This window comes from Emydura macquarii, unplaced genomic scaffold, assembly GCF_026122565.2.
Source record: "Emydura macquarii macquarii isolate MOO-44397 ecotype Brisbane River unplaced genomic scaffold, CSIRO-AGI_Emac_v2 contig_1363, whole genome shotgun sequence".
Lineage (NCBI taxonomy): Eukaryota > Metazoa > Chordata > Testudines > Chelidae > Emydura > Emydura macquarii.
The window spans coordinates 13,123,685-13,149,424 of NW_027131500.1; the positions used below are offsets into that span (position 1 = coordinate 13,123,685).

The window sequence follows — 25,740 nt, forward strand, 5'->3', positions numbered from 1 at the left end:
AGTCACATACAGTTTTTCAAAAGTAAGCTAAGATTCTGATGTAATCATAAGTCTAGGAGTTGTGACACTAGGCACGGATATTGATATATAGTGACAGTGATATTCCTTAACCCAGCCTTCGTATGCATGTATTCTATCCGTGGCATGAGTGGGAAATATACAGCACTGAGCCATATTAAAGTCAAAAGAGCCACAGTGTTCGTTGGAAAGGACATTTGATATATTTTTATTTAATTGAGTGCTATGCTATAAAGAACCAGCAGTAAGAATATTTTATCCTATCTTTATTTTGATTTTGTTTCATCAAAATTACAGCCTTAACTTACTAAGTGAATAACAGAAAATGACTCAATCTCCACTTAAAATGGAAAGTGAAACTGAATCATTTTGGATAACTAGGACCAAATATTAGCAAAAAAACAAAACAACCTCCCCTCGTGTGCGCACAACACACACACACACACACACACACACCACCTTTCTAACTTTGTAAATCCACCTGGATTAACAAAAGAAATTTTCACATCAAAGATATTTCCTGTTTCATATGTCCAGTTTGTAAAAGTACATAAGCAGTCCCCAGCACAGAGACACCAGGCTCCTTCTCAGTCAATAGACAGAAAGGGACAGATTCTGAAGATGGCAGAAGGGAATAGTGCACTGTGCTCTTCCCTGGCCACAGGGGGAGCTAACAGTCCCTCACTGGCACGCTGACAGCGGGAGCAAGACAGCAGCCCCTGACATCCAGGACAGGAACAATTGGCAAAATTGCCAATAGAAATTAGAAAATATCAGCACATACGAATGGAAGGGAAGTTGTTTTCTTTCTTTAGTATTTGCATGTGGCATCTTACATTTCATGATAATTTTTGCTTCTTCCTCTCATTTTTAGAAGATAGGGGGCAATTCTCTGCTGGTGTAAACACGCACAGCTCTGTTGAAGTCAATGAAGCAGTACCATGGTGTACCAGCTGAGAATATGGGTCAGAGATGATTTTTCCTACATTCTGCAATTTCTTTTTCTCTAACAGTTTCACATAGAACTCAATGTTTTGTGTGTGTTGAATTTTATTGTTTTCCCCTATGGCCTTTAAAACTCAGCCTTTTCATGTCCAGGAAAGACGTAAGAATTCTTTACATTTATAAACAAGACTTTCCAAATAATTCAGGAAACCTTTGGAGTTCCTGTGTATACCCAGTACGACTATCTGAAACATCAGCATAAACACAGAATATATGGCAGAGTTTTGTATCATGCCCCAAAGTAATCTAATGGGATTTTTAATTTATATGTGGAAAAACTAAGAAAAAGAAGATACTGATCAAATGTAATTTATCTAATCTAAAGAATTCATCATTATTTTCAATGTGCCCCATGCACAGATGACAAATCATTTTAAAACGGTTTGCATTTTTCTCTAACAGAGTTCTATCTCTGACATAATTTACCTATGCTGCGGTATAGGTACATCCTTGACCCTAGGTGGCATCTCAGGATTTAAGCTCCTATTCATAACTGCAGAGGTTCCAACATCAAAGGCATCCCCTGGGCCAAGTTTTCATACTTTTATAGATTCCAAGGGACCACTGTGACCATCTAGTCTGACCCTCATTTGTAAGATATACCATAGAACTTTCCCAAAATAACTCCTGGAGTATATCTTTTTAAAAATCAAGATTGGATGTTTTTCTCAATGTCAGTCAGTGATGAACAATCTACCATCACCCTTGGTAAGTTGTTCACATGCTTTATTACTCTCACTGTTAAAAATTCACTCCTTATTTTCAGTCTGAATTTGTCTAGCTTCAAGTTCCTGCTGTTAGATTATGTAACACCTTTCTCTGCTAGACTGAAGAGCCTGTTATTAAATATTTGTTCCTCATGTACTTATAAACTAATCAAGAAATGCATTAACTTTCTCTTCATTCAGTAAGATAGATTGAGCTCCCTGAGGCTATCATTGTAAGGCATGTTTTCCAGTCCTTTCATCATTCTCATGGCTTTTCTTTGAACCCTCTCCAATTATCAATATCTTTCTTGAATTTGGACAATACAAATGGACAAGTATTCCAGCAGCAGTCACAGCAGTGCCAAATACAAAGGTAAAATAACCTCTATACTTCCATTTGCAAATCCCCTGTTTCTGCATCCAATGACTGCATAAGCCCTTTTGGCCACAACATCACAATGGAATCTCATGTACAGCTGATATCCACCATGACCCCCCAAATCTTTTTCAGAATAACTGCTTCCCAGAAAGAGTCCCCTATCTTGTAAGTTTGGCCTACAATCTTTGTTCCTAGATCTATCCATTTACATTTAGCCACATTAACATGCATATTGTTTGCTTGTGCCCAGTTTAACAAGTAATCCAGCTCTCTGTATCAGAGAGCTGTCTTCTTCATTTTTTACCACTCCCCAATTTTTGTATCATCTCCAAACTTTATCAGTGATGATTTTATGTTTACTTCAAGGTCATTAATAAAAATGTTAAATAGTATAGGGCGAAGAACCGATTTTTGTAGGACCACCTAGAAACACACCCATTCTATGATGATTCCCATTTACAATTTCATTTTGAGACCTATCAGTTAGTCAGTTATTAATCCATTTAGTGCTTGCCATGTTACATAAGAACGGCTATACTGGGTCAGACCAATGGGCCATCTAGCCCAGTATCCTGTCTTCTGACAGTTGCCAATATCAGTTGCTTAAGAGGGAATCAGAAAATCATCAAGCGATCTATCCTGTCAGCCATCCCTAGTCTATAGCAAACAGCAATCCTTGCCTATTCTGGCTAATAGCCATTGATGGACCTATCCTCCATGAACGTATCTAATTCTTTTTGGACCCTGTTATAGTCTTTGCCATAGGATGTTGTGAAGGCCAAGACTTCCACAGGTTGACTGTGTGTTGTGTGAAGAAAAACTTCCTTTTGTTTGTTTTAAACCTGCTGCCTATTAATTTCATTTGGTGACCCCTAGTTTTTGTGTTATGAAAAGGAGTAAATAACACTTCTTTATTTACTTACTCCACACCAGTGATGATTTTATATTCTCTCTCTATCATATCACCCCTTAGTAGTTGCTTTTCCAAAATGAAAAGTCCCAGTCTTATTAATCTCTCCTCATCTGTAAGCTTTTCCATACCCCTAATCATTTTACTTGCTCTTTTCTGTATCTTTTCCAATTCCAATAGATCTTTTTTGAAATGGGGATACCAGATCTGCACACAGTATTCAAGATGTTTGTGTACTATAGATTTAAAAAGATATTTTCTGTTTTATTATCTAGCCCTTTCCTAATAATTCCCAACATTGTTAGCTTTTTTGATGGCTGCTGCACATAGAGTGGATGTTTTCAGAAAACTATCCATAATGACTCCAAGATCATCTTCTTGAGTGGGAACAGCTAATTTAGACCCCATCATTTTAAATGTATATTTGGGATTATATTTTCCAATGTGCGTTAGTTTGCATTTATCAACATTGAATTTCATCTGCCATTTAGTGGCCCAGTCACCCAGTTTTCTGAGATTCCTTTGTAACTCTTTGCAGTCTGCTTTGGACTTAACTATCTCGAGTAGTTTTGTATCATCTGCAACTTTTGCCATCTCACTATTTACCCCTTTTTCCAAATCATTTATGAATGTTGAACAGTACTGATCCCCATACAGACCCCTGGGGGACACCACTATTTACCTCTCTTCATTCATTCCTACCCTTTGTTTCCTATTTTTAACCAGATACTGATCCAGGAAAGGCCTTCTCTCTTATCCTATGACTGCTTCTTTGCTTAAGATGCTTTGCTGAAGGGCCTTGTCAAAAGCTTTCTGAAAATCTAAGTACACTATCTCCACTGAATCACCCTTGCTCACATGCTTGTTGACCCACTCCAAGAATTCTAGTAAATTGGTGAGGCATGATTTCCCTTTACAAAAACCATGGTCACTCTTCCCCAACAAATAATATTCTGTATAATTGAATGTATGTATACAAATAGTATATCTATGTGTCTGATAATTCTGTTCTTTACCATAGTTTCAACCAATTTGCCTGGTACGGAAGTTAGGCTTACTGGCCAGAAATTAGTGGGATTGCCTCTGGAGCCTTTTTTAAATTGACACCACATTAGCTATCCTGCAGTCATTGGGTACAGAAGCTGATTTAAATGATAGGTTACATACCACAGTTAGTAGTGCTGTAATTTCACAGTTGAGTTGCTTCAGAACTCTTGGATGGATATCATCTGGCCCTGGTGGTTTATTACTGTTTAATTTATCAATTTGTTTCAAAACCTCCTCAGATTTGTCACCTAAAAAGAATGGCTCACGTTTAGGAATCTCCCTCACATTCTCAGCCATGAAGACCGATGCAAAGAATTTAATTAGTTTCTCTAGAATAGCCTTAGAGTGCTCCTTTAGCATCTCAATCATCCACTGGGCTCATTGATTGTTTAGCATGCTTCCTGCTCCTGAGGTTCTTAAAATTATTTTTGTGGTTACTTTTTGAGTCTTTGGCTAGGTATTCTACAAATTCTTTTTTAGTCTTCCTAATTATATTTACACACTTCATTTGCCAGAGTTTATGCTCCTTTCTATTTTCTTCAATAGGATTTAACTTCCACTCTTTAAAGGATGCCTTTTTGTCTCCAACTGCTTCTTTTATTTTGTTGGTTAGCCATGGTGGCACTTTTTGGTACTCTTACTTGTTTATTAATTTGGGGTATATATTTAAATTGAGCATCTATTATGGTGTCTTTAAAAAGTTTCCATGCAGCTTGCAAGGATTTCACTTTTGGCACTGTACCTTTTAATTGCTGTTTAACTAACTTCCTCATTTTTGTGAAGTTCCTTTTTCTGAAATTAAATGCTAATGTGGTGGGCTGCTTTGGTGTTCTCCCCCACCAGGGATGTTAAATTTTATTATGTTATGATAACTATTACCAAGTGGTGCTTCTATATTCACCTCTTGGACCAAATCCTGTGCTCCACTTAGGACTAATCAAGAATTGCCAATCCTCTTGCTGGTTCTAGGACTAGCTGCTCCAAGAAGCAGAACTGCTCTACGACCTTTTTAATTTTATGTGCCAGCAATCCAGTTCCATTTTGGTTTAGATGGAGCCAATCCTTCCTGTATAGGCTCCCCTTTCCCAAAAGGTTCCCCAGTTCCTAATAAATCTAAACACCTTCTCCCTACACCATCATCTCACCCATTCATTGAGACCCTGCAGTTCTGCCTGTCTAACTGGCCGTGTGTGTGGAACTGGAAGCATTTCAGAGAATGCTACCATGGAGGTCCTGGAATTCAATCTCTTACCTATCAGTCTAAATTTGGCCTCCAGGAGCTCTCTCCTATTCCTCCCTATGTCATTGGTACTTACATGTACCACAACCACTAGCTCCTCACCAGCTCTACACATAAGTATGTCTGGATGTCTCAAGAGATCTGCAACCTTTGCACCCGGAAGGCAAGTCATCATCCAGTTCTCCAAATCATCACAAACCTAGCTATCTATGTTTCTAATGATCGAGTTCCCCATTACTATTACCCATCTTTTCCTAATAATTGGAATTCCCTCCTCCAGAGAGGTATCCTCAGTGTGAGAGGATACCATGACCTCATTTGGAAGGAAGGTCCCAATTATGGGATCATTTCTCTCCACTCCAGTTTGATGCTCTCCTTCCCTGAGATTTTCATCCTCCTCAACAGTACAGAGCCTGTCATGCAGCAGGTGGGACCATTCTACTGTGTCCTGGAAAGTCTCATCTATGTACCTATCTTAGCTCCTCCAGTTCAGTCACACTGGTCTCCAAAGCCCATATGCGGTCTCTGAGGGCCAGAAGCTCCTTGCACTGAATGCACACATATGCCACTCACCCATAGAGCAGGTAATCATACATGTTGCACTCAGTGCAATAAACTGGACAGCCTCCATTCTGTTGCTGGACTTCTGCCTGCGTTCTCTTTCTATTTCTGCAGCTCTTTCTTTTATTGTTGTTTGTTTTTTATAAGGGGAAAGGGGGCTATTTATTGTCTTTAGTTTACAAAATGTTAATTAAGTGTATCTACCCCTCCTCCCATCCCCCTCTAAACTTCCCCCCAAAACTCCCTATTCACTAACTGTTCTGGTCACTTTGGAGTGGGCTTTTTAAACCCTAGTTCTCCCTGAGTAGCCCTACCCCCTGGTTAAGGATTGATTGGTTCTAATGGCTTGAGGATCAAAGCCTCGTTAAGAAGCTCTCAGCCTTGCCTAGCAAGCCACTAGGATTAGCATGCTGTTCCCCAAACAAACAAACCACAGGATATACTTCAGTCAAACAGCAGGCACACCACAAACACACACACTCACCCCAAGGGTCACTGTAGTCACACCTCCTTCACCTGGACAACTCCCTTGCAAAGCTCCAGTATTGGCTGCCCCTGTTCCCTAGATGTTAATTTTATCTCTTTCTAATTTTTTAATCAAAATGTTTTAGAGTAATGGGTTATGTGGCTGTGGTTCAAGCATCTTGTATGGTTGACTGTAATTAATATTCAATTTAGCTATTACTAACTGAAGGTATTATGAAGCAAAATTTTCAAAATGGTCTCCATTGAGTCTCTTCAGTTACAATTTTGTGTGTAAAAAATGTTGCACCCCCAGACGCCTAAACATACAGAAATATAAACACAGACTTATAGGCCTGTACATCAGGGTACACATGAGTTCTAGGAAGCAGACCCCACTGCTTCTTCCATGCAAGGCAAACCCCCACCGCACAAGATCAATGCAATAAAATTCCACTAGGAGATTGATGTAGAGGATTTCCTTCAGCTGGGCCTCCTCCCACTAAGTCATTATCATGTAGGATGTGTAATTCTTACTTTATATGGATCAAGATTCATAGGGTATGATTATAGCTAACAAAGAACTTGTAAGAAAACGTAACAGGAAGAAAAGCTGAAGTTTAAGAAACCTAAAACAACAGACTGATTAAAAGTAGGATTTTGAAGTAGATGGACTATGATATATGAATTATATCATATCTGTGCTGCACTCTGCAACTTTCACAAACAAACCGAACTGGATTACTATATATTCATTAAAAATTTCATATCTATCCCAAGTTTACATCTGGTTGGCTAACTCTGAAGAGATATAGAAACTCTATGGGTATGTCTACACTGCAATTAGATACCGGCGACTGGCCCACGCCAGCTGACTCGGACTCAGGCAGCACTGCTGTTTAATTCCGGTGAAGACATTCCAGCTTGGACTGCAGACCAGACCCTCCCACTCCACAGAGTCCTAGAGCCCAGGCTCCAGCCCGAGTCTGGATGTCTACACTACAGTTAAAAAGCCCCTTAGCCCAAGCTCCACAAGCCCAAGTCAGCTGGCACAGACCAGTTGTATTTTTTAATTGCAAAGTAGATATACCCTATCATCCTTCCATTGTGAAACAGCATGGATATTAACAAATGCAGTTAGTTTCCAACTTATTCCTTCTACTTTTCCAAGAGCATTCTATCTTTCATTTGTCTGGCTTTTCGAGTGGGACCAGGAATGTGTCTATTTTGTGTATTGTACAATACCGAGTACAATTTAAATGATCAAATTATAACTAAAATTATACACAATCTGGATTGCTAGTATTATAAAATGTACTGAAACCAGAGTTCTATAATGCCTGCAATATTTTGTAACAAATTATGACTGCTTCCCACCTTTTGATTTCTCGAAATTGCACAAATATCTAGTCAAGTACTCTTCATAAATGTTGATACTTCTTCACCAAGCATTAATTTTATGTAAATATTTCTGTATAATTATTTACAAAGAATAAAAAGATAAGGAACAGCATATGCAATTATAACAGCATTTTCCAGTGGACTTTTGTCACACTGAATAATTAATAAAATACTCAGCCATGCCAAGAAAGAACAGATCTCTAAGTAGTAAAAAGTGATTACAGTAATTTAAATTCACTCTTATCCTAGGGCCTCTTCTGAAGAAAATCTGACACTCTCACAAGCACTGAATTACATTTACACCTCAGTCCAGCAAGACAGAACCTGAGACAAGATCATATGTAAGATTTCATGAAGTCCTTGCTTTAAATGTTGACAACTATAGAATTATTAGGCCAAATTTCCAGCTGTCTTCATTAATGCTCCTGAAAAATGTGAGAGTCATGAATATGAATTAGCAAAAGCCCAGTCATACATGAGCAAACTAAGTAGCTGTGCACTGAATCACCTTATCTCTACAAAGATACTAGGGGATAGATCCTAAGCCCACTGAATTTGATGGAAAGATTCCTATTGACTTAACTGGGCTTTGGATCAGGTCACATCTTCACATTTACATGTGCAAAACAAAAATCTCACCCACATTTGTGTAGGCAGCTTTAGATGTCTGTATGAAAATCATACCCATGATAAGTACCTACCCCTACTTCTATGGCTATTCTCCAAGTGTTCAGATGGGCTAGTGATGTCAATGGAATTACTCACATGTTCAAAGTTAAGCACATGCTTAAGCGCTTTCTTGGATTGGGGCCATAGTGTAGTATAAAGACCTATACATATTAGATAGATGTATTTGCAGTGTTCTTTGTGTGTGGCTCATTACCTGCATGCATTCAATTATATGAAATGTAGTTGCTCTGGGCATTTATCATAACCATTCATGAGGGCCAACTGACTTTGAGATTCAGTACCTCACCTGGGTCAAAATAGCTCAAATGTGTTAATCTTCCAGGCATGCTACATAGCCCATTTTTGTAAGCAGGCATTTGGGGAGGGGTAAGGAACATAGGATTTGTCATATTGGATCAGATGCTTCAGAAGATGATGTACAAACCCCCCAGTAGGCAGATGTAGAATAATCTGCCCCACACCTTAGGTCTTATACTGATCTCTAGTAGTTAGAGATGGGATTAAATTCTGAAGCACAAAGTGTAATAACCCTCCCAAAATTTTTATCATCATTAATTATGACAACTCTTGATATTCTTGAGATCCATATAAATGTCCCATCCCTCTTTGACAGGAGCCTCAGCAACATCCTGTAGCAATAAATTTCAATCTGATCATGTGTTTTGTGTAAAAATATTATCTTGTATCTGCTTTGAATTTGCCACCTTTCAATTTCATTGACTGTCCTCTTAGTTCCTGTGATATGAGACAGAGGGAACGAAAGAAGCTCCTGATGTACTTTCTCAATATTATTCATTATTTTGTGCACTTTTAACATGCTCCATTTTATTTGTCTCCTTTGTAAGGTAAAAAATCCCGGTTTTGTCCATCTCTATTCATATGAGAGCATTTCCATAGCCCTACTCATTCTCATCAACCTTCTCTGAACCCCTTCTAATTCTGCAATATCCTTCTTGAAGATGGGGTGACCAATGTTGTACATAATATTCCAGATGAGACCACACCATTGATGTACATAAGGGCATCATAACATTCTCCATACTTATTTCCAGCCTATCATTTTGTTAGTTTTTTATACCATAACTGCATATTGAACATGTGTCATCATGGGCATCATTGTAGACAGCTCCAAGTTCCTTTCCTGAGATTATATTGTTAATTTGGAACTCTAAGACACATCAGTAGTTTATTTTTCCCCTCCAATGTGCATTACCTTTTATTTATCAACAATAAATTCCATTTACCATCATGTTGTCCATTCACCTTTTGAAGTGTCTCATAGCCCCATCTGGTCCTGACCAACCTAAATAACTTTGTGTCACCTGCAGATTTTATTAACTCACTCACACACCCTTTCTCAGATCATTAATCAATTACTACTAAACAACATGGATGCAGTAAAGAATTATGAGGCACATCACTGTTAACCTTTTGCATGATGAAAATAGCCCACTTGAATCCTACACTTCATTTTCTGTCTCTTAGCCAGTTTTTGATTCATGCCAACACTTTGCTTCACATGGCTACTTAGCTTCATTAGAAGCCACTTGTCAAGGGCCTTATCATAGGCTTTTTGGAAGTCTAAGGCCTTGTCTACATTAGCTTTATGTCAGCAAAACTTTTGTCGCTCGGGGGTGTGAAAAAAAAACCACTCTCCCACCAGCATAGCTATCACCGCTCCTTGAGCTGATTTTATTATGTCAATGGAAGAGCTCTCTCCCGTCGGCATAATGCAGCTATATGAGCACTCATACCACACTCATCAAAACTTATGTCACTCAGGGGGGTGTTTTTTCCACATCCCTGAACAAAAAAAGTTTTGCCGGCATAAGTGCTAGTGTAGACAAGGCCTTAATAGATCATGTCACTGGTTCTCCTTGATCCAGTATTTTACTAACATGTTCAAAAAATTCTGAGACCAGCAAGGCACAACTTTCCTTTACAGGAACCATGCTGATTAGACCCTATCATAACAAATCTTTAATTAAAAGTAGAGTAACAAAACACGTGATTTTTTTCAACCAATTGCAGATAGAGCTGAAGGGATTACTGGTCTATAAATTCTCCTGATCATCCCTTTTTTAAAGAAGATACTCAAAACACACCCTGGCCAGCCACTGTTCCATGGAAGTGGAGGGTATGTGAGGGCAAGATTTTTATATGGTTTCTAATGTATTTTTTGCTGTCTGGTTGTAGTGCCAGGGCATGGCCTGTTGGTTTTGTAAAGATTATTATATTGTATTTGTATTTTATGGCAAAGACATCTGAAGACAGGCATAGGCATTCTTTTATGTGATTATTTAATTTAAATTAAATATATAAGATTACATTGGAATGTAGGCTTGTGAAGAGTAATCCAAGGTGCTTACTCAGGACCAGATTTCAATCAAACTCTTTATGAAGGAAGATACTAATCAGCGTGAGTAAGGATATCAGAATCTGGCCCTCAGAAGTAGTGGTAGCAGTAGTAATTGTTTTCTTATTCTTACTCAGGCAAAAGCATTTATCTATAACGGCTTTCACCCCACACGCATCATCAGGGTGTGTGAATTATTAACTGAATAAAGACACAAGGATTTGGTCCAGTATGGATTTGTCTTGACTATCTCTGCATGTTTTAGAAAAAGAATAAGATCTTCTTGAGGATTGTAAGGTATAGAACACTTAAACACTAGTACCAAAACGTATAAAAATCACAGAAAGAATGACTGAGTCTCTGTAACAGGTTGGTAATGTTGGCCTGAAACATCTCATCTCTTAGCTGTATTGATCCTTCAGAGAAAGGCCAAAGGGGGTTCTCCAGTCAATAAAAGTAACAACTCCTAACATATCTGTTTGTGCTGTAGTATCCTGCATTTTGACTAGGAACATACATAATGGATTATGTTAATTATGGAAATATTCATCAACAAATTTATTATTGGCTTAATCAACTAGGCCAATATGTAGATAAAAATCCTCCTATAAATAAAACTGAGCCAAAGAATAAAATTAAAGCATCAACTGTGAGAAAGAAAAAACTTCTATTTGATGGGTGCTTGGGAAAATGTAGGCAAATTTGTTATAAATGCAGTAAGGGAATTTTACCAGATGGAGAAATTGGGCAGTTCATAATCATCATGTTCTCACACCCACTGAGTTGTTCTAAAACTATTTTTTATGAAACCAAATATAATTGGCTTGCGTTAGTAAACTGCTGAAACAAACCTTGAGATTATGTAAAGACCATCTGAAATTTCTTTCATCGCTTATTTGAGGACATCATATGTGAATATGCAGAAGCCTTGCGACTTGGACATGCTTCTTGGCATTATTGTGCCTTATTCAAAATTGTGCTTCTTTGTTCCACTAATTCATTTGCAATGCACAGTGAGGAAATCCTGCAGGTCCAGACTAACATAAAATTCCCATTAATTTTATTGCAGGATTTGGTCCAATATAATTATTTACTTTTGAGAACCCAAAAATTAGAGAAAGGCCTGACATCTTAAAAATATTCTCTTAGTGATCTCATGTCATTAACATAAACTGATTTTTTTGTTTGATCATAGTTAAAAGATGTTATAAAGATGTATTACTTTTAAACATTAGTAACGTGGTCCATTTGTGTTATTCCTTAATTATATTATTCTAATTCTGTTCTCACCTGCTGTTCCATAATCTAGTATTTTAAACTACAAGGTAAGGCCCCGATCCTGTAAAGAGAACAACCAAAGTAGAAACCCATTAGTGCCATCTAGATGCAGGGATCCATCTGTGCAATATCAGGGCCTAAATGTACATTAAACCCACAAAGGACAGCAGCTTTTTAAAGCCTGAAGCTTTTGCTCTCAATTGCAATGAAAATTTATTTTAAAAATTAACATATTATTGTTCAGTGTTGGCATTCTTCAGGATTCCTTGCTGATTAAGCAACACTTTCAGTGCTTGTTATTCCTTATTGCATTTTTAAAAGCACTGAATTTCTCAATAACATGTCAAAATAATGATTAGAGGAATCTCTAAACCCTCAGGAGACGTGAAAATACAGATATCCTGTCACAGTTTAGGACAGACAGTTATAATCACCGTGTACCAGAGGTTAAACTTCCCCCCAGGGAAGTGTCTGAGTCTTTATACCTATTTTTAAATTGACCCTCCTCCCCTAGAATTTACATGCTTCTTAGGCAATTGCTTTTTAAAATCTGAAGATCTGCTTCAAGCAGCACAGGCATTGTAGATAGGAGCATTTATATATTTACATGATTTGGAGAACATCTAAAAACAATGTTGAAACCTTGTGAAATAAAATGATTTTGTAACGTAATTTATAGTCATTGGTGCTAATACAAACATTTGAAAATCAGTTATCTATTCAGTTATTGGTCCTGATGTCAAAAGACTTCATCTTAACAATGTAAGGTCTGAGGAGTGGCTAGTTAATTCCCCCCGCCCCACCCACCCACCCACCCACACACACACACACACAGTGCATCCCCTTAGGCATCATTTTTCACATACCTCAAGAAAAAAAAAGATTCCAGGAGCTATTTTAGAGCAAAATTGATTTCTGGCTTTTTTAATCCTGACAATCTGTGTTTTTAAATATTGAAGGAAAAAAACCACAAGCCTGCATTTTGGTGTCTTATCACTCTGTGAGAGCTTGTGCTCTCTCTTGCACATATGTGGCAAGTGGCTCAGATCCCGGTATTCACATGGCTTAAATCCGCAAACTCCTACCCATGCAGATAGTCCCACTGAAACAAATAGAATGATTTGTAGGAGTAAGCGTGGTAAATGTAGGAAAAGTCATAATCAAACTGTTGTCCATGGACACTGGTGATCCACAGAGCACTGGATGGTAGCCTTGAGGGCTTCATAGAGCTGGCTGGTCACATACTACTGGCTCCTCCTCGTTTCCAAATGTTTTTACAGTTGTCCAGTCTCTTCATTGCAAAGAAAGGTTGGCAGGACTATAAAAGTAGGTTGAACAAAGATGAGGAGTCACCTCTACTAGGAGACAATGCTACATAAGAGGTGGTGAGGAAATAGGAGCAATCCCTGGGAAGCAGAGTTGCTAGCCACAAGCAAGAAAGGAATATCTCAGGTGAAAGGGAATGAAATATCTTGATAGTTTGTCAAAGGGAACAAGGGGAGAAGAGGATAATATGGTTGGGCAGTATGAACTGAGAAAGAAAGCAGCAAAGGAGAAGAAAAGCCTGTGCAGGAGGAAAGAAGGACCAGACAACAGAGAAGTTTGTAGAGGGAAACAATGGGAGAGGGAGGGACTGAACAGATCAGATGGGAGGTGGAGATGAAATGAAGAGCTAAGTAAACAATGTTATTAACGTTCTTCACAAAGAACAAAACATTAAACTAAAAGAGAGCTAAAAATACCAAAAATACTGTCCTAGTGTTACTTTTCTATGTAAGCAGTTGCTATAGTTGCAACAGAGTTGTAATGCAAATGTCAACGGAGGTTGTCTGTGTTCAAGAATGGAAGTGGAGGAAATGTGTACAATTCTGAATAGGAGGTGGACTTTATGGGAGGAGACAGGCCCATAAGACACACTGTCAAATGTGGTCCACACTATGAATAAGTTTGAGAATCCCTGGCTTAGATTTCTTTTGAAATTTCCTTTGAATTTCATAAAAGAAGCTAGATGATTAAAACTATAGCAGACAGGAAACAATTCTGCTCTTGAATACTCCTAGAATCTTTTTCCCCTGCCAGATAGGTTTAAAACAATGCCCTTCCCTGTGAAGTGCAATTTCACTATAACCTTGCATGAATTACAATAAACCTTATTTCTCTTTAGTTTATAACTCAACCTTAAAAACCAGTTCCAGTTTAAGAACGGATATTCAGCACCCAGAGGGAGATTTATTTGTTTAGGAGTTTTCTATTATTTTCTAGAGGGACAAGAGTGGTGTAAGGCCACACCTCCAGTTGTGGTGCATCTTTCCTTCACAACTTCCAAAACTAGCTAGCCCAGAGTCCTGATTCTGCGCTTACTCAGGCCATGTATACATGTACAGTGCAGCAGTGGTGTAGCTGTACTGATACAGTACCATTGCTGCACCATGTCTGGTGAAGACATTCTATGCCAAGAGGAGGGACCTCTCCCATTAGCATAAAAAACCACCCCTATGAGCAGCATAAGTTATGTCAGCAGGAGGAGCTTTCCTGCTGACATAGGGCTGTGCACACCAGCATTTATGTAGGTGTAACTTATGTCACTCAAGGGAGTGGAATATTTACACCAATGACCCTGAGAAACATACGTTTTGCCAACATAGGCGGTACTGTAGACATATCACTGTAAAACAAGCCTAAGGCTGTGACTTATTTCAATGGAATCACTCTTGATTTACACTGGTGTAAGCACATTCTCAATGTGAAACTAAGTCTTCTGCGTGATAGGGCAGACACATAGTGGAAATGTAAAACCCTCTTTCTAACCTAGCTTTTCCAAAATATTACTACCAACAAAATTCTACTAATTAAGAGATGTGGGGGGTGGGGGTGGGCGGCGAGAGAGAGAGAGAACTTTATGTTCACATTGACATATATGTAAGAAATAAAGGATTTCAGACTATTTCTGTCAGTCTGGCATATGTTATGAACATTAAATTCTCTAAATAAAAGTATTTAAATAGTGTACTGCACAGGACTTCTCTGCTAATTTACAGCATCACTTAAAGATATAGAAAAAGAGCTTCCCTGTATAAATTACACAGCAGATTCAAACATGTAATAAGAAGTTTTTTTAAAAACTTCCCAATTACCCAAGAGCATATTAGAGTGTTTACCGTACATGAAAAATGAAGTATGCCAGAATATGAGGCACAGCCCAACAGTCTTCCAGCCAGCATATGTTGCATAATCTCAGAAAACTACTTTTACAAAAGATGTTATTACATCAATAAGCAAGAGCTAGACCGCAGTTACAGATGACATGAATAATCCTATTTCATATTTTTCATACTTCTCATGTTTCAAGCACTTTCCAATAACACTATATAGTTAAGCTTCACAACTCAGTGAGGTAAGATGTATTATCATCCCCATTTTACAGATTTTTTTAAAATGTAAGCAAAGAAATTAAGTGACTTGTTTAAAAACTCAAAGGAGTCAGAACTGGAAACAGGAATAAGGATTCTTGATTCTCATGCTCAGATCTCTAGACTATCTCCACCCTGCGCATACATACACTCTATTTTTAACTAACCGCTTTCAACCTCATTAACTCCCCAAAATTATCTACCTCTAAAGATAATTATTATTCTTTGAAGGTGATTATCCCTTGCTATTTTCATTAGCAAAAGAAAAGAAAACACCTTCTTGCGTGCCCAATATCAAAGCAAGTATATATGCACGGACTCTGTATCTTAGCACATATCTGCAGATTTTATCTGATGTGTTTATTGTAACTGTGGTTTTGGTTCTTTCTTAAATAGTGCTGCTATATTAACCAGCCAAAAGAAAACAAACAACAACAAAACAGGACTCCTGAGAAAAACTTAGAAATAACTGTCGAGATCTGATGTGGTGGACAATGCCCCTTAATTGCTGACTGGACTTTGTTTCTGAAGTAGCATCCCATTTATACAAAGCTTCTTGTTATAAGATGTACGATCCTAGATTCTTTATAGCACTTTTACAGGATTACTGCTGATATTGTAATAAAGACTGTCTCGGTATTTCATCTTTCAGCTAACGAGGTGTGGACATTGTACTGAGAATGTCCTATTGAAGTTTACCATGTTAAACAGGGAGGGCAATATGCTCCTTTCTTGTGGAAAACATAAGGAAATATGTGAGGCATCAGAAGCACAGAAACTGTGCTACATCATATCCCACTGTTTTTTGCATGCTGGGGTGCTCGTCTGAAAGGGAAGTGGCATGAATCAAAATTCATGCATAGGTTATAGGTCAGTAGGTAAACACACCAGAAACCACACAGATCACAAGCTTAACATGGTGTCTTTAATGGTCCACTCAGATCCCAGCGTTTTCAGCATACCTTTTTTCCCAGGCCCTTCTGCCCTTGATTCCATTAATGGTAGGGTTCTCAGGATGCACAGAACAAGTTAATGCTATGCTTTCTTTGCACATAATATCTGAAGTTTGGATTGTAAATGCACCCGAGCTAATAGGAAGAAGTCATATTGATAACTATCAACCCAAGCCCCTTTTTCACGTCTGCAGAAATTGTGATGTGTATATTTCTGCTTTCACTGTTGATGTGATGTGTCACAATGCAGAGGTACCTTCTGTGCAGGATATTTTTCCTGTTTCTATAGCATTTTGCACCAGACTGCCTTGCAGTACACAAACCATGAAAGTATATGAAGCTAGCTAGCAGTGTCTTCAGTGTTTCCCATTCTTCTTGCTCCCCTGGAAACAGATCACATCCGCAAGAAGGTTCACATACACACAAACACCCCAAAACAAAAACAAACAAACAAACAAAAAGTCATGGACCTCTCACTAGTGGGTTTCCAGTACATTACTCTAGAGCCTTCCATGAGAGTAAATTGCCCCCCTCCTGATGTCTTTGATACTGTAGTAGGAAGAAAACCTACTAAATGAGAAGGAGGGCGAGAATTAACTTCAACAGACCTATGACTATTTACACCAGCTAAGGATCCGTCCATGGTGTGTTGTGCATTATATCGTGACGTTATGGACGTTTTCCTATATATTCTTTGGAAAACATAGTGAGCAGCTAGCCAGAAGATGACAGCAAGTTAAGAGTCTGACTGGGAGAAAAGCAGAATGGAAATGCCCACTTTTATTTTTTAAATCGACCATGCACCTAAGGAAGCCTTAGTTGTGTTTGGTCCTAAAATGTAAGGTTTATGTGACAAGTTAAGCCCCTGAAATTGGCACGTCTTCCAACTGAATGCCTATTATAAAGTGCTCTTATTTTTTACGTGTTCCTCTTCACGTCCCTTTCATCTTGTTTTACAAAAGGAACTCCCAAATTCCTCCTCCACATTCTCACAAATTACAACAGGTAATGTTGGATCTCCTAAATGTACTTTTAATTCCTGAATATTTGGTGTAAGTTACTGTGTAAGATGGTAACTGTTTTACAGTGATTCCTTGTGTAGAAAAGTGAACAGAAATCCATTTAGAGTATGGGACATAATTGTCCTCATTATAAGTATTTATATAAAATAATTGTGTACTCTCATTTATAGTCACTGAAGGTCTAGCAAAAAAAGCTAACATTTATATTAATACCTAATTAATAATACCTACTATACATACTTGGTTTGCAATGAATACATTTCCTGGATGAGGTTATTTTATTTTGTCCTGTTGCTTCACCTATGGCACATCCACACAAACCTAGATGTAAAAGTTAAGGGCATGTCTTCACTATTGGACTAAGATGATCTAAGTTACATAATGTAACTTAAGTCTATGTACCTTAGATAGACTTGCAGCGGTGTCCACACTATGCTATGTCATCGGAAGATGCTCTCCCATCAACAGTTTCCGCCTCTCATTGAGGTGAATTACAGACATCAACAAGACAGCACTCTCCCATCGACTTAGCGCATCTTCACCAGATCCACTAAATCAATGCCATTGCATCAATAGCAGCAATGCCAATTTAATGCAGTAGTGAAGACGTGCCCTGAGTCTCATGCTTCCATGTACAAAGCCTGATTCTGCCACCCTTCCTTACATTGAGTGGAACCTTAGTATGGAAGTAGTCCGATGGACTTCAATAGAATTACCTGTGGGAGTGAAGTACCTACTCAACAGAAATAAGGGAATAGAATCAGACCAAGAGAGAATAAAAATTTGGGATATAATACTAAAAAGGTGCTGAGCATTCATAATTCCTATTAACTTCAATAGGAGCCGCAGGGACTCGGCACCATCCAAAATCAGACTATTACAGTGTGTAGGGAAGCTGAAATGTAGAAAATTTTCAGTGAAACTTTTCCAAGTTTATCAGTCTTATTTTGATGCATGGATAAGTACTCATTTATACACAATGATTGGAAAAGACCCCTCACACATATGGTACAAATCCAATATATAATGGTATGTATGGCACATTTGGGTTGTCACAAAGTTACTGTATATTCAAAAACTAAAGGGTCTATTCAATGTGTAGAGAAATATGGAGGTGACTCCGTTTAAGATTAATGGGAACTATACACATGTAACTCTATCATGCATCTATCAATGTATCTAAGTAGTTATATGGTTCTCATCCCTGTATTATTTGAGCACTTAAGGGAGAGTAAAATCCTAAGCAGGAGCATGGCTCGTTTTTAATCATTATAATGACCAAATATATATTCATGGCTGATTTTACATGAAATATTAAATTGGACCTAAATATTCACCTTTTTTCTGTCTTAACAGAAAAACAAAATGGAACAAAAAAGAGAGCTGCCACATTTAACACATTCCAGAAGTCTCTTGCAGCCACATCTCCTTTTCTTTCCTTTTTTGAAACTCACACATGGAAAATTTTATAAAATGAAACAAAAAGTACAAAAATCCTACAAGTTTTCACTTCACTGAGTGTAGACGAAAACATTTCTTATGAAATAAAAAATGAATGAGATCTCATTTAAACCTGTACCAGAAAACATCAAAAGAATTCTAATCAATTGTGGCCAGAATGTAGGTAACACTTTTTTAATACTAGATTTCTTGAATTTTCTTGCATTTAAGTTTAAGATTTGTTTGCAGTTGATTCTGCTGTTTTTGAACTTGTACATTCCTCAGCTCTAAGCAAAGAATATTTAGCAATTCACACCTCAGAAAGGAATATTTTTGTGATTAGAAAAACATAGCGTCTGCATATTTGGCATATATGTTCACCACATTCTCCTCAAATTCAGCAAACCCACATACACAAAGAGAACACAACCTTTGGCTGAACTAGGTCTCAGGATATAGAATAACTAATTAATACAAAGGAGACAGCATATCAAGTAGAAGTAGAAAAGTTATATTATCTCTGTATTTGAAACTGGTGACACCACTACTGGAATACTGTGTACAGTTCTTGTGCCCAAAACTAAAGCACTTACTTTACACCAAGGCTGATGTGAATCAACCACCATGACCAGGAATAAGCATCTATCACAAATTTTGCAAGAAGTAACAAGGTACATTCTTCACTTAAGCAACTGTGAGCTTGCTCCTGGTTCCAATGAAGTCAATCAGAGTTTTGCAATTAACTGTAATGGGAATAGGATTGGACCCAATATTATTTGACTCAAGCCAGTTAAAGAACCTATAAACCTAAAACCAACGTTACCCAATCTGCAGATGTTACAGAAAAACAGGTCTTCCCTTTGCAAAGGAAATGATAAGAAGTCTAATTAGAAATAAAGAGAGGCAGTTATTTTGGCACACTACAGACAGATCAGTAGACAGAATACAGACAGTCCAGATTTTTATTTGGCTGTGGCTACCAAACTGGCTACACTGTAAAAGGCTGAATAACCACAACAAATGCTAGCAGATGATATAATGAATACAACTAATGAATGTGGTTTAAATGTATTAATCCCCCCACCGCCTCTAGTCACTCTCCTCTCCTGCTCTGTCTGCCCGTTTATTGGTATAAATACACATAGGGAAACCGGCCTGAAGCGACCATCCAATGGACCATCAAAGTCAATCCACAAAAAGACTTGCTCTTTAACTAAAAGTCAGGCACGATTGTGATGGAAAGCCGGGAGATACCTTCAAGTGGTAGCCGAGGATGTGGAAAGAGAGGCCGCCCATTGGAGGCGTCTCTTTAGTGCAAGACCGAGAGAATCGCAAGGGAAGTGTATTGCCTCTAGTAATCGCTCAGCCTAAGTACTGGCCGTTAACAATGGGAAAGAGACAATGGTCCAAGAAACAGGTGGGGGGGGGGGGAAGAAGACAGCCAGACCGGCTGCTGAAGGAAGGAGGGGGCCCACAGGAACTCTTCTCACGTGGTGGCAGCCTACATGTGCGAGCAACAGCCGGGAGCTCTAGGAGGGCTTTACTGCTGCTGCTGCTGCCGCCGCCGGGCGCTCAAGCAGAAGCCAACTCACCTACTACAGCCTCTGCGTGTTGGGCCCGATCCTGCCTTCCTGGACGGCCAGCATTTCTCCCGACTTCAAAGGGTCGTTTTGGCTGTGCAAGGAAGGCAGGGCCAGGCGCTCCTTACCCGCCGAGAGAGCTAGTCTCTCTGCCGCTAGGACGACGGACTCCCAATAGGTAAAGTGGCCTTGACACGGCCAAGTTCCTAGCAGCTGTTCCCAAGTAACGTGGCTGCCGGTGGGAAGCAGCAACAATATTGCGCTGTGATTAAACATGGGGCGGGGGGGAGATGAAGGAGGGTTGCACTGAGTGGTCAGCCCGGTGGACCAGTTACTCGGATAGTGCTCCAGGGAGGAATGAGCTTGCGTCCAGCCGCCTCTCTACAGGTCCCCACTTTCTCTCCAGCCCAAGACTGCAGCGATGGGAAACGCCTCCGGGAGAGAAGGGGGAAAGGATCCCAGTGCTGGGGTTCAAGGCTTTCTAATAAATCACGACCGGGGGGGGGGGGGGAAACCCGTATGTTAAAAAGTGCACTCGGCGCACTTCGTGGTGTACGGTGCAAGGAAAGTGGGAACTAAGTCCCGGGGAAGCAGGTCCATAGGAACCCCGCCGAGTGACACAGCGGAGCGCCGGAGTCCAACGCCACTGGCTGTTGCCCTTGGACGCTCCTTCCGCGCTCTCCTCCCGCAGGGGGGGGAGCAGGTGAGCGCCCAGCTTACCCACGCATCGGAAACCAAAGGAGACGGAGGCACCGCCCGGGGGGAGGGGAGGGGGGGGGAACCGTGTTAGCCTTGGAAGTCACTTACCGGCTTTACAAGGATCCTTATAATCTATCGCCTCCGCTTTATCCTCTTCATTGAAATCGTAAGTGTAGTCATAATCAAGGCCAGCGCAGGAGGAGAGCCTCCCCCAGGCAGTCAACCCAGCCAGCCACCACGCCAGCCTCCAGCAAAGCATTTTCATCCTGCCTACCACGGAGGTGGGCGAAGGAGGGAAAGGGGGGGCGCGGATGAACTAGGAGGACCGAGCCGCTGTCCACTTCGGACCGCTGCGGGAAGGCAAGGAGGGATGGAGGGAAAATTTCTCTTCTCCACCTAAAGGCTCCGCTGAGATGCTGTGGTCTCTAGGTGTCCCCACGCATATGGGTATACCATAGAGAAGGGTGCTTCCCCTTCTCCACCCCCTCCCCTTGCCGGAGAGAAGCTGCCGGATGGGTGGACGCAGGGGGTGTATTCCGACTAGGGATCTTGCCTGGCAGGGCGTCTTCTCGCCTCTGTCAAGCCCCAGCCAAACTTTCCACTGCTGCAGCTGCTGCTGCTCCTCCCGCAGCAAGGCGCTGCCCGCGGCGGCCAGGGCTCCGGGGCCGGGGCAAGTAGGATCCTTTCTGCCGGCTGCCTCCTCCCGACCGCTCTGCGGATCCCGATCCCGTCGCTGCTGCGGGCAGATGGATCCGGTGTGCACATCGGCAAACTGCCACGGGGAGAAAGAGAGAGAGAGAGAGAGAGAAGAAGGGGGGCTCACACTAATTTCCACTACAGCAGACCTACAGTGATGGAAAACAGCAGCAGCACTGAAGGGAAGAGAGAGAAAGTGCAAGAGCTTCCCCCCCCCCTCCCCGCTTTGCTCTGACTCTGGTCCCCCCCCCCTCCCGCCCCCCAGCTTATAAAAACCTTACAGGCAACTAACACAATCGTCAGCATCCTGCTTACTTATTCATACAGTCAGGGTCAGGATCCGGGCTGCTTCTGATCTGCTCTCTTGATAGTCTTATGAAAACACATACGCACTCACTGTATGCTTCTCTCTCCATATAGCTTTCTCTATAGATAAGCAGCGCATCGTATTAAAAAAAAAGGAGGGGGGGGGGGAGGATCTAGCAGGAATCTGATAAAAACAACACACGGGTCAACTCTCAGCAGCGAAGGCGACTCGGGAGAATCCGGCAGGATGAGCAATCAGCAATTTGTCTCCGTCTCTAAAGAAGTGTCTCTGTTTCTCCCCCTCTGCCAATGCTGTGCAGTGTCAGCCCCATGAGCGAGGTGTGGGGGGGAGAGTTTAAGCGTCCACCGTTTGTTTAAATACGGGCAGGAGATATAAAAGGTCCATTGATCTCCAAAGTTCAGCCAAGGAGCTGGGAAGCAGTGTCAAAAGGAAAGTTTTTTTGTTTTTTTTTTAAAGGCAAATGCAACATAAAATTGCACCACGCGGCAGCAGGCAAGGCGGAGATCTTGCAGTCCGGCTTTGCTCTTTCCACGTGGATCGGAAGGAGAGTTGTAAAGGTTTATTTTCAAAGGAAAGTTTCCGTAAAAGCAGCAGCCGTAGCCGCTCCAGCTCGCTCTCTTCCTCCCTTGCTTTCAATGTGCTACTTTGTATAATTCACTTTGGGCATTCAGTCAATCGCAGTTCGTCAGGGTGAGTCGGTGGTGGGGATTTTTTTTTAAAAGCCAGCGACCGGATCAACACGTAAAGCTTCAGTTCAGCCGATCAGCTTGGCAAAAGAAAACGTGCCGCTGGAATCAAAAGAAAGCGATAAATATATCTATGCAGCCATTGAACCCCCCCTCTGAGACGGAGTAATTCCGATCCTGCAGTAAAGCCTCAAACCGTAAACTACTAAGGTGAGACTTTTCCGTAACAAACTCCTCCTCCTTTTACAAATTTCCATGGAAAGGGGGTGGAGGAGATGAGGGTAAGTAGCTGGGAGTTTCTGCTGTTCAAATCTCGTTATGGTGTCACATTTAACACGGACTCTTGAAAGGGTTGTGCAGATGCTACGTCTTTATTTTACATGACATCAGAGCCCTCAAAAGTCCGGTATGCCCTAACTACTTCCCAGGCAAAAAGAAATAGTCCCGTCTTCCTTAGCATGTGGACAGGGTCTCTCTCTGGTGCAGACAGGGACACCGTCATGATAAATAAAATCAGACTGGATTGAACATGTTACTTGCTTCATTTTTTTTAAAACTTCCCTACTATTGCAAATGTTCAGCTGTTTCTCAATGCTTAATGTTTGGAAAGTTAGATGTGTGATCTGCCTTCAAGCTACTGCTGCTGCCCATTAAAGCTGTCTGCGAGGAAGGTATGCAGTGTTATTGTAGCCCTGATGGTCCCAGGATATGAGAGAAACAAGGTGGGTGAGGTAATATCTTTTATTAAACAACTTCTGTTGGTGAGTGAAACAAGCTCTCAGGCTTTATACAGACTCTTCTTCAATTGGTGGAAGTTTAGGGAAGAGGAGGAGGAGACACAAATGTGAGGCTTTAGGCTGTGATTCTGAAAGCCAAACCTAGATTAATTAAAAGAGCCCTTTCTTCAATGCTGTTATTACTGTATTTTGTGATCATATAACACTGGCTACTAAACAAGAAAAGAGTGTATAGTCACATCTAGCTGTCCATTATCCAGTTTATATTACTCTATTTTATCTGAGTTCATCAGTGTGAGACTCATTTACTCCTCAATAATGAATGGTCCATGTTGTTCTGGTGCAGTGCTATAGATAGTTAACCTCGTCAGTTAATGCAATTAAAACTGGGAAGGAGCTGTAAGTGGTAGCTTGCTGCCTCATAGCACATTCAGTGTCAAACATCAATTAATGTCAGCATTTTCAGAAACATTCATTAATTTTGTGCGTCTTAATTTTAGGGTGTCCAAGTTAAGAAATTTGCCTTATTTTCCACAGGTGCTGAGGACTTTTGACTTCATCTGGTCTCAAACTGGTCACCCCACAGTTGAGATCCAAAAATGAGCAAACAGCTAAAAATGTGGAGGTAATCTTGCTTAAAAAGTAATTTACCAGCAGTTCAGTTTATTGTGAGTTACAGCAGCCTGTGAAGAACATGTTACATCAGCTTACAAACAAGCCTAAAAAACTTAGCGGCTATTTTTCTCCTTTCAACAGTTTCCATGACCAGCAATCTTAACAGTTCTGAATACAGACAATCAACTAAAAAAGAGGCATCAGAGAACCTTTCTATCAAAACCGTCAGAGAAATGTTAGAGTATAATGACTTGTCTTTATCCGAATGATGTTTTGGACTGGTGGGCCGTATCTATTAACAACTATAATATTCTACAAAGGGGGCTTGTATGTCTTGATCAGAACAAAAACCTAACCTACTATTTTTGATATACACAAATGTGATTTTTGTTCTAAAATTTTACTAGTCATTTGTTTAGTTCACAGATTGGATTTCACTAATCTTGTCACTAAGAGAAACCGATTTGGTTTATTGTCCTCCAAATCAAACCTAGTTCTGTACATATAAATATAAATAGATATACCTACCTTTGAAACATTAGTTTTCTTTGTAGTTGCTGTGGATCCCAAACACAACACAGATCTTGTCTTAAACATATAAAACGCACATTTATAGACGCACACATGTATCAGTAGAGTGTTAGAAATTGTGGTATTTGTCAGTTATTTTGTAGCCACGGGAAAAGAGTATACAGTATGTGATCCCAAATGTGCCAATCTCCTCAGTGAGATGATTATTAGACTGTCTCTCTCTCGCCAGGGGGAGATTAACTCCCCCAGCAAGGTACGCACTGACGTCACCCTGAGCCTCCAGCCGACAATCTGCCCCTGACCTCGGCATCACCAGAAACATCAGAACAGTACCAGTCACCAGCAGGTTTGAGGACAGCTGGCCATGCAGAACTCTGACTAAGATAAGAAAGAGACCCAAACTGCACCTGTGCCAACGACATAGAAATAAATCATCTGCGTCTGTCATAGTACAAGGGGGTAAAATGTAAATGTATGATGTGTGAACATAAGCACAATATCAAGTAAATGTTTTACAGATTCAGAGCACGATCTGCTTTGTGTTTGTTATCCAAAATAACTACAGATTAAATTAATTACTCAGCTTTAAGTATAAAGTTTCTGCAATTTATAATAATTCCACAGCACCTAGATACCATGATGGTATGGTGATGGGTATTCTAGAAAAACATAAGATAGAGAGATAATAAATACATATTAGTACTTGAATCAGTCACATTAACAGAAATTTTCCCACTTTAGTTAAATAAATTATTACATCATTCAGTTCCTAATAAACTTTCAAAAGTGTAACTTTCCCAATATTCAATGTAGCTTATTTCTGGCTGCACAATTTAAAAAACACCATTTTAAATTGAGAAACAAAATATGACACATATATATCCACCACTCCAAAATGCTCACAATTCTGACAATCCATGTGATGACACAATAAATCAATCAAAATCCATCCTACAGCCGTTTCCAAAGAAACCAACACACAGCCAAAG

At 40.0% G+C, this 25,740-nt stretch overlaps 1 protein-coding gene across 2 annotated transcripts in view; it reads right to left on the reverse strand.

Moving 5' to 3' along the window:
• Positions 1-21,845, reverse strand: part of TLL1 (tolloid like 1) — a 191,706-nt gene extending 169,861 nt beyond the window's left edge. For both annotated transcript variants that reach the window (XM_067551980.1, XM_067551979.1), the window contains exon 1: positions 21,267-21,845. In XM_067551980.1, the coding sequence (XP_067408081.1) occupies positions 21,267-21,423 (157 nt within the window). In that variant the 5' untranslated portion in view covers positions 21,424-21,845. The remainder of the gene's footprint in view (positions 1-21,266) is intronic.
• Between the last annotated feature and the right edge of the window lie 3,895 nt (positions 21,846-25,740).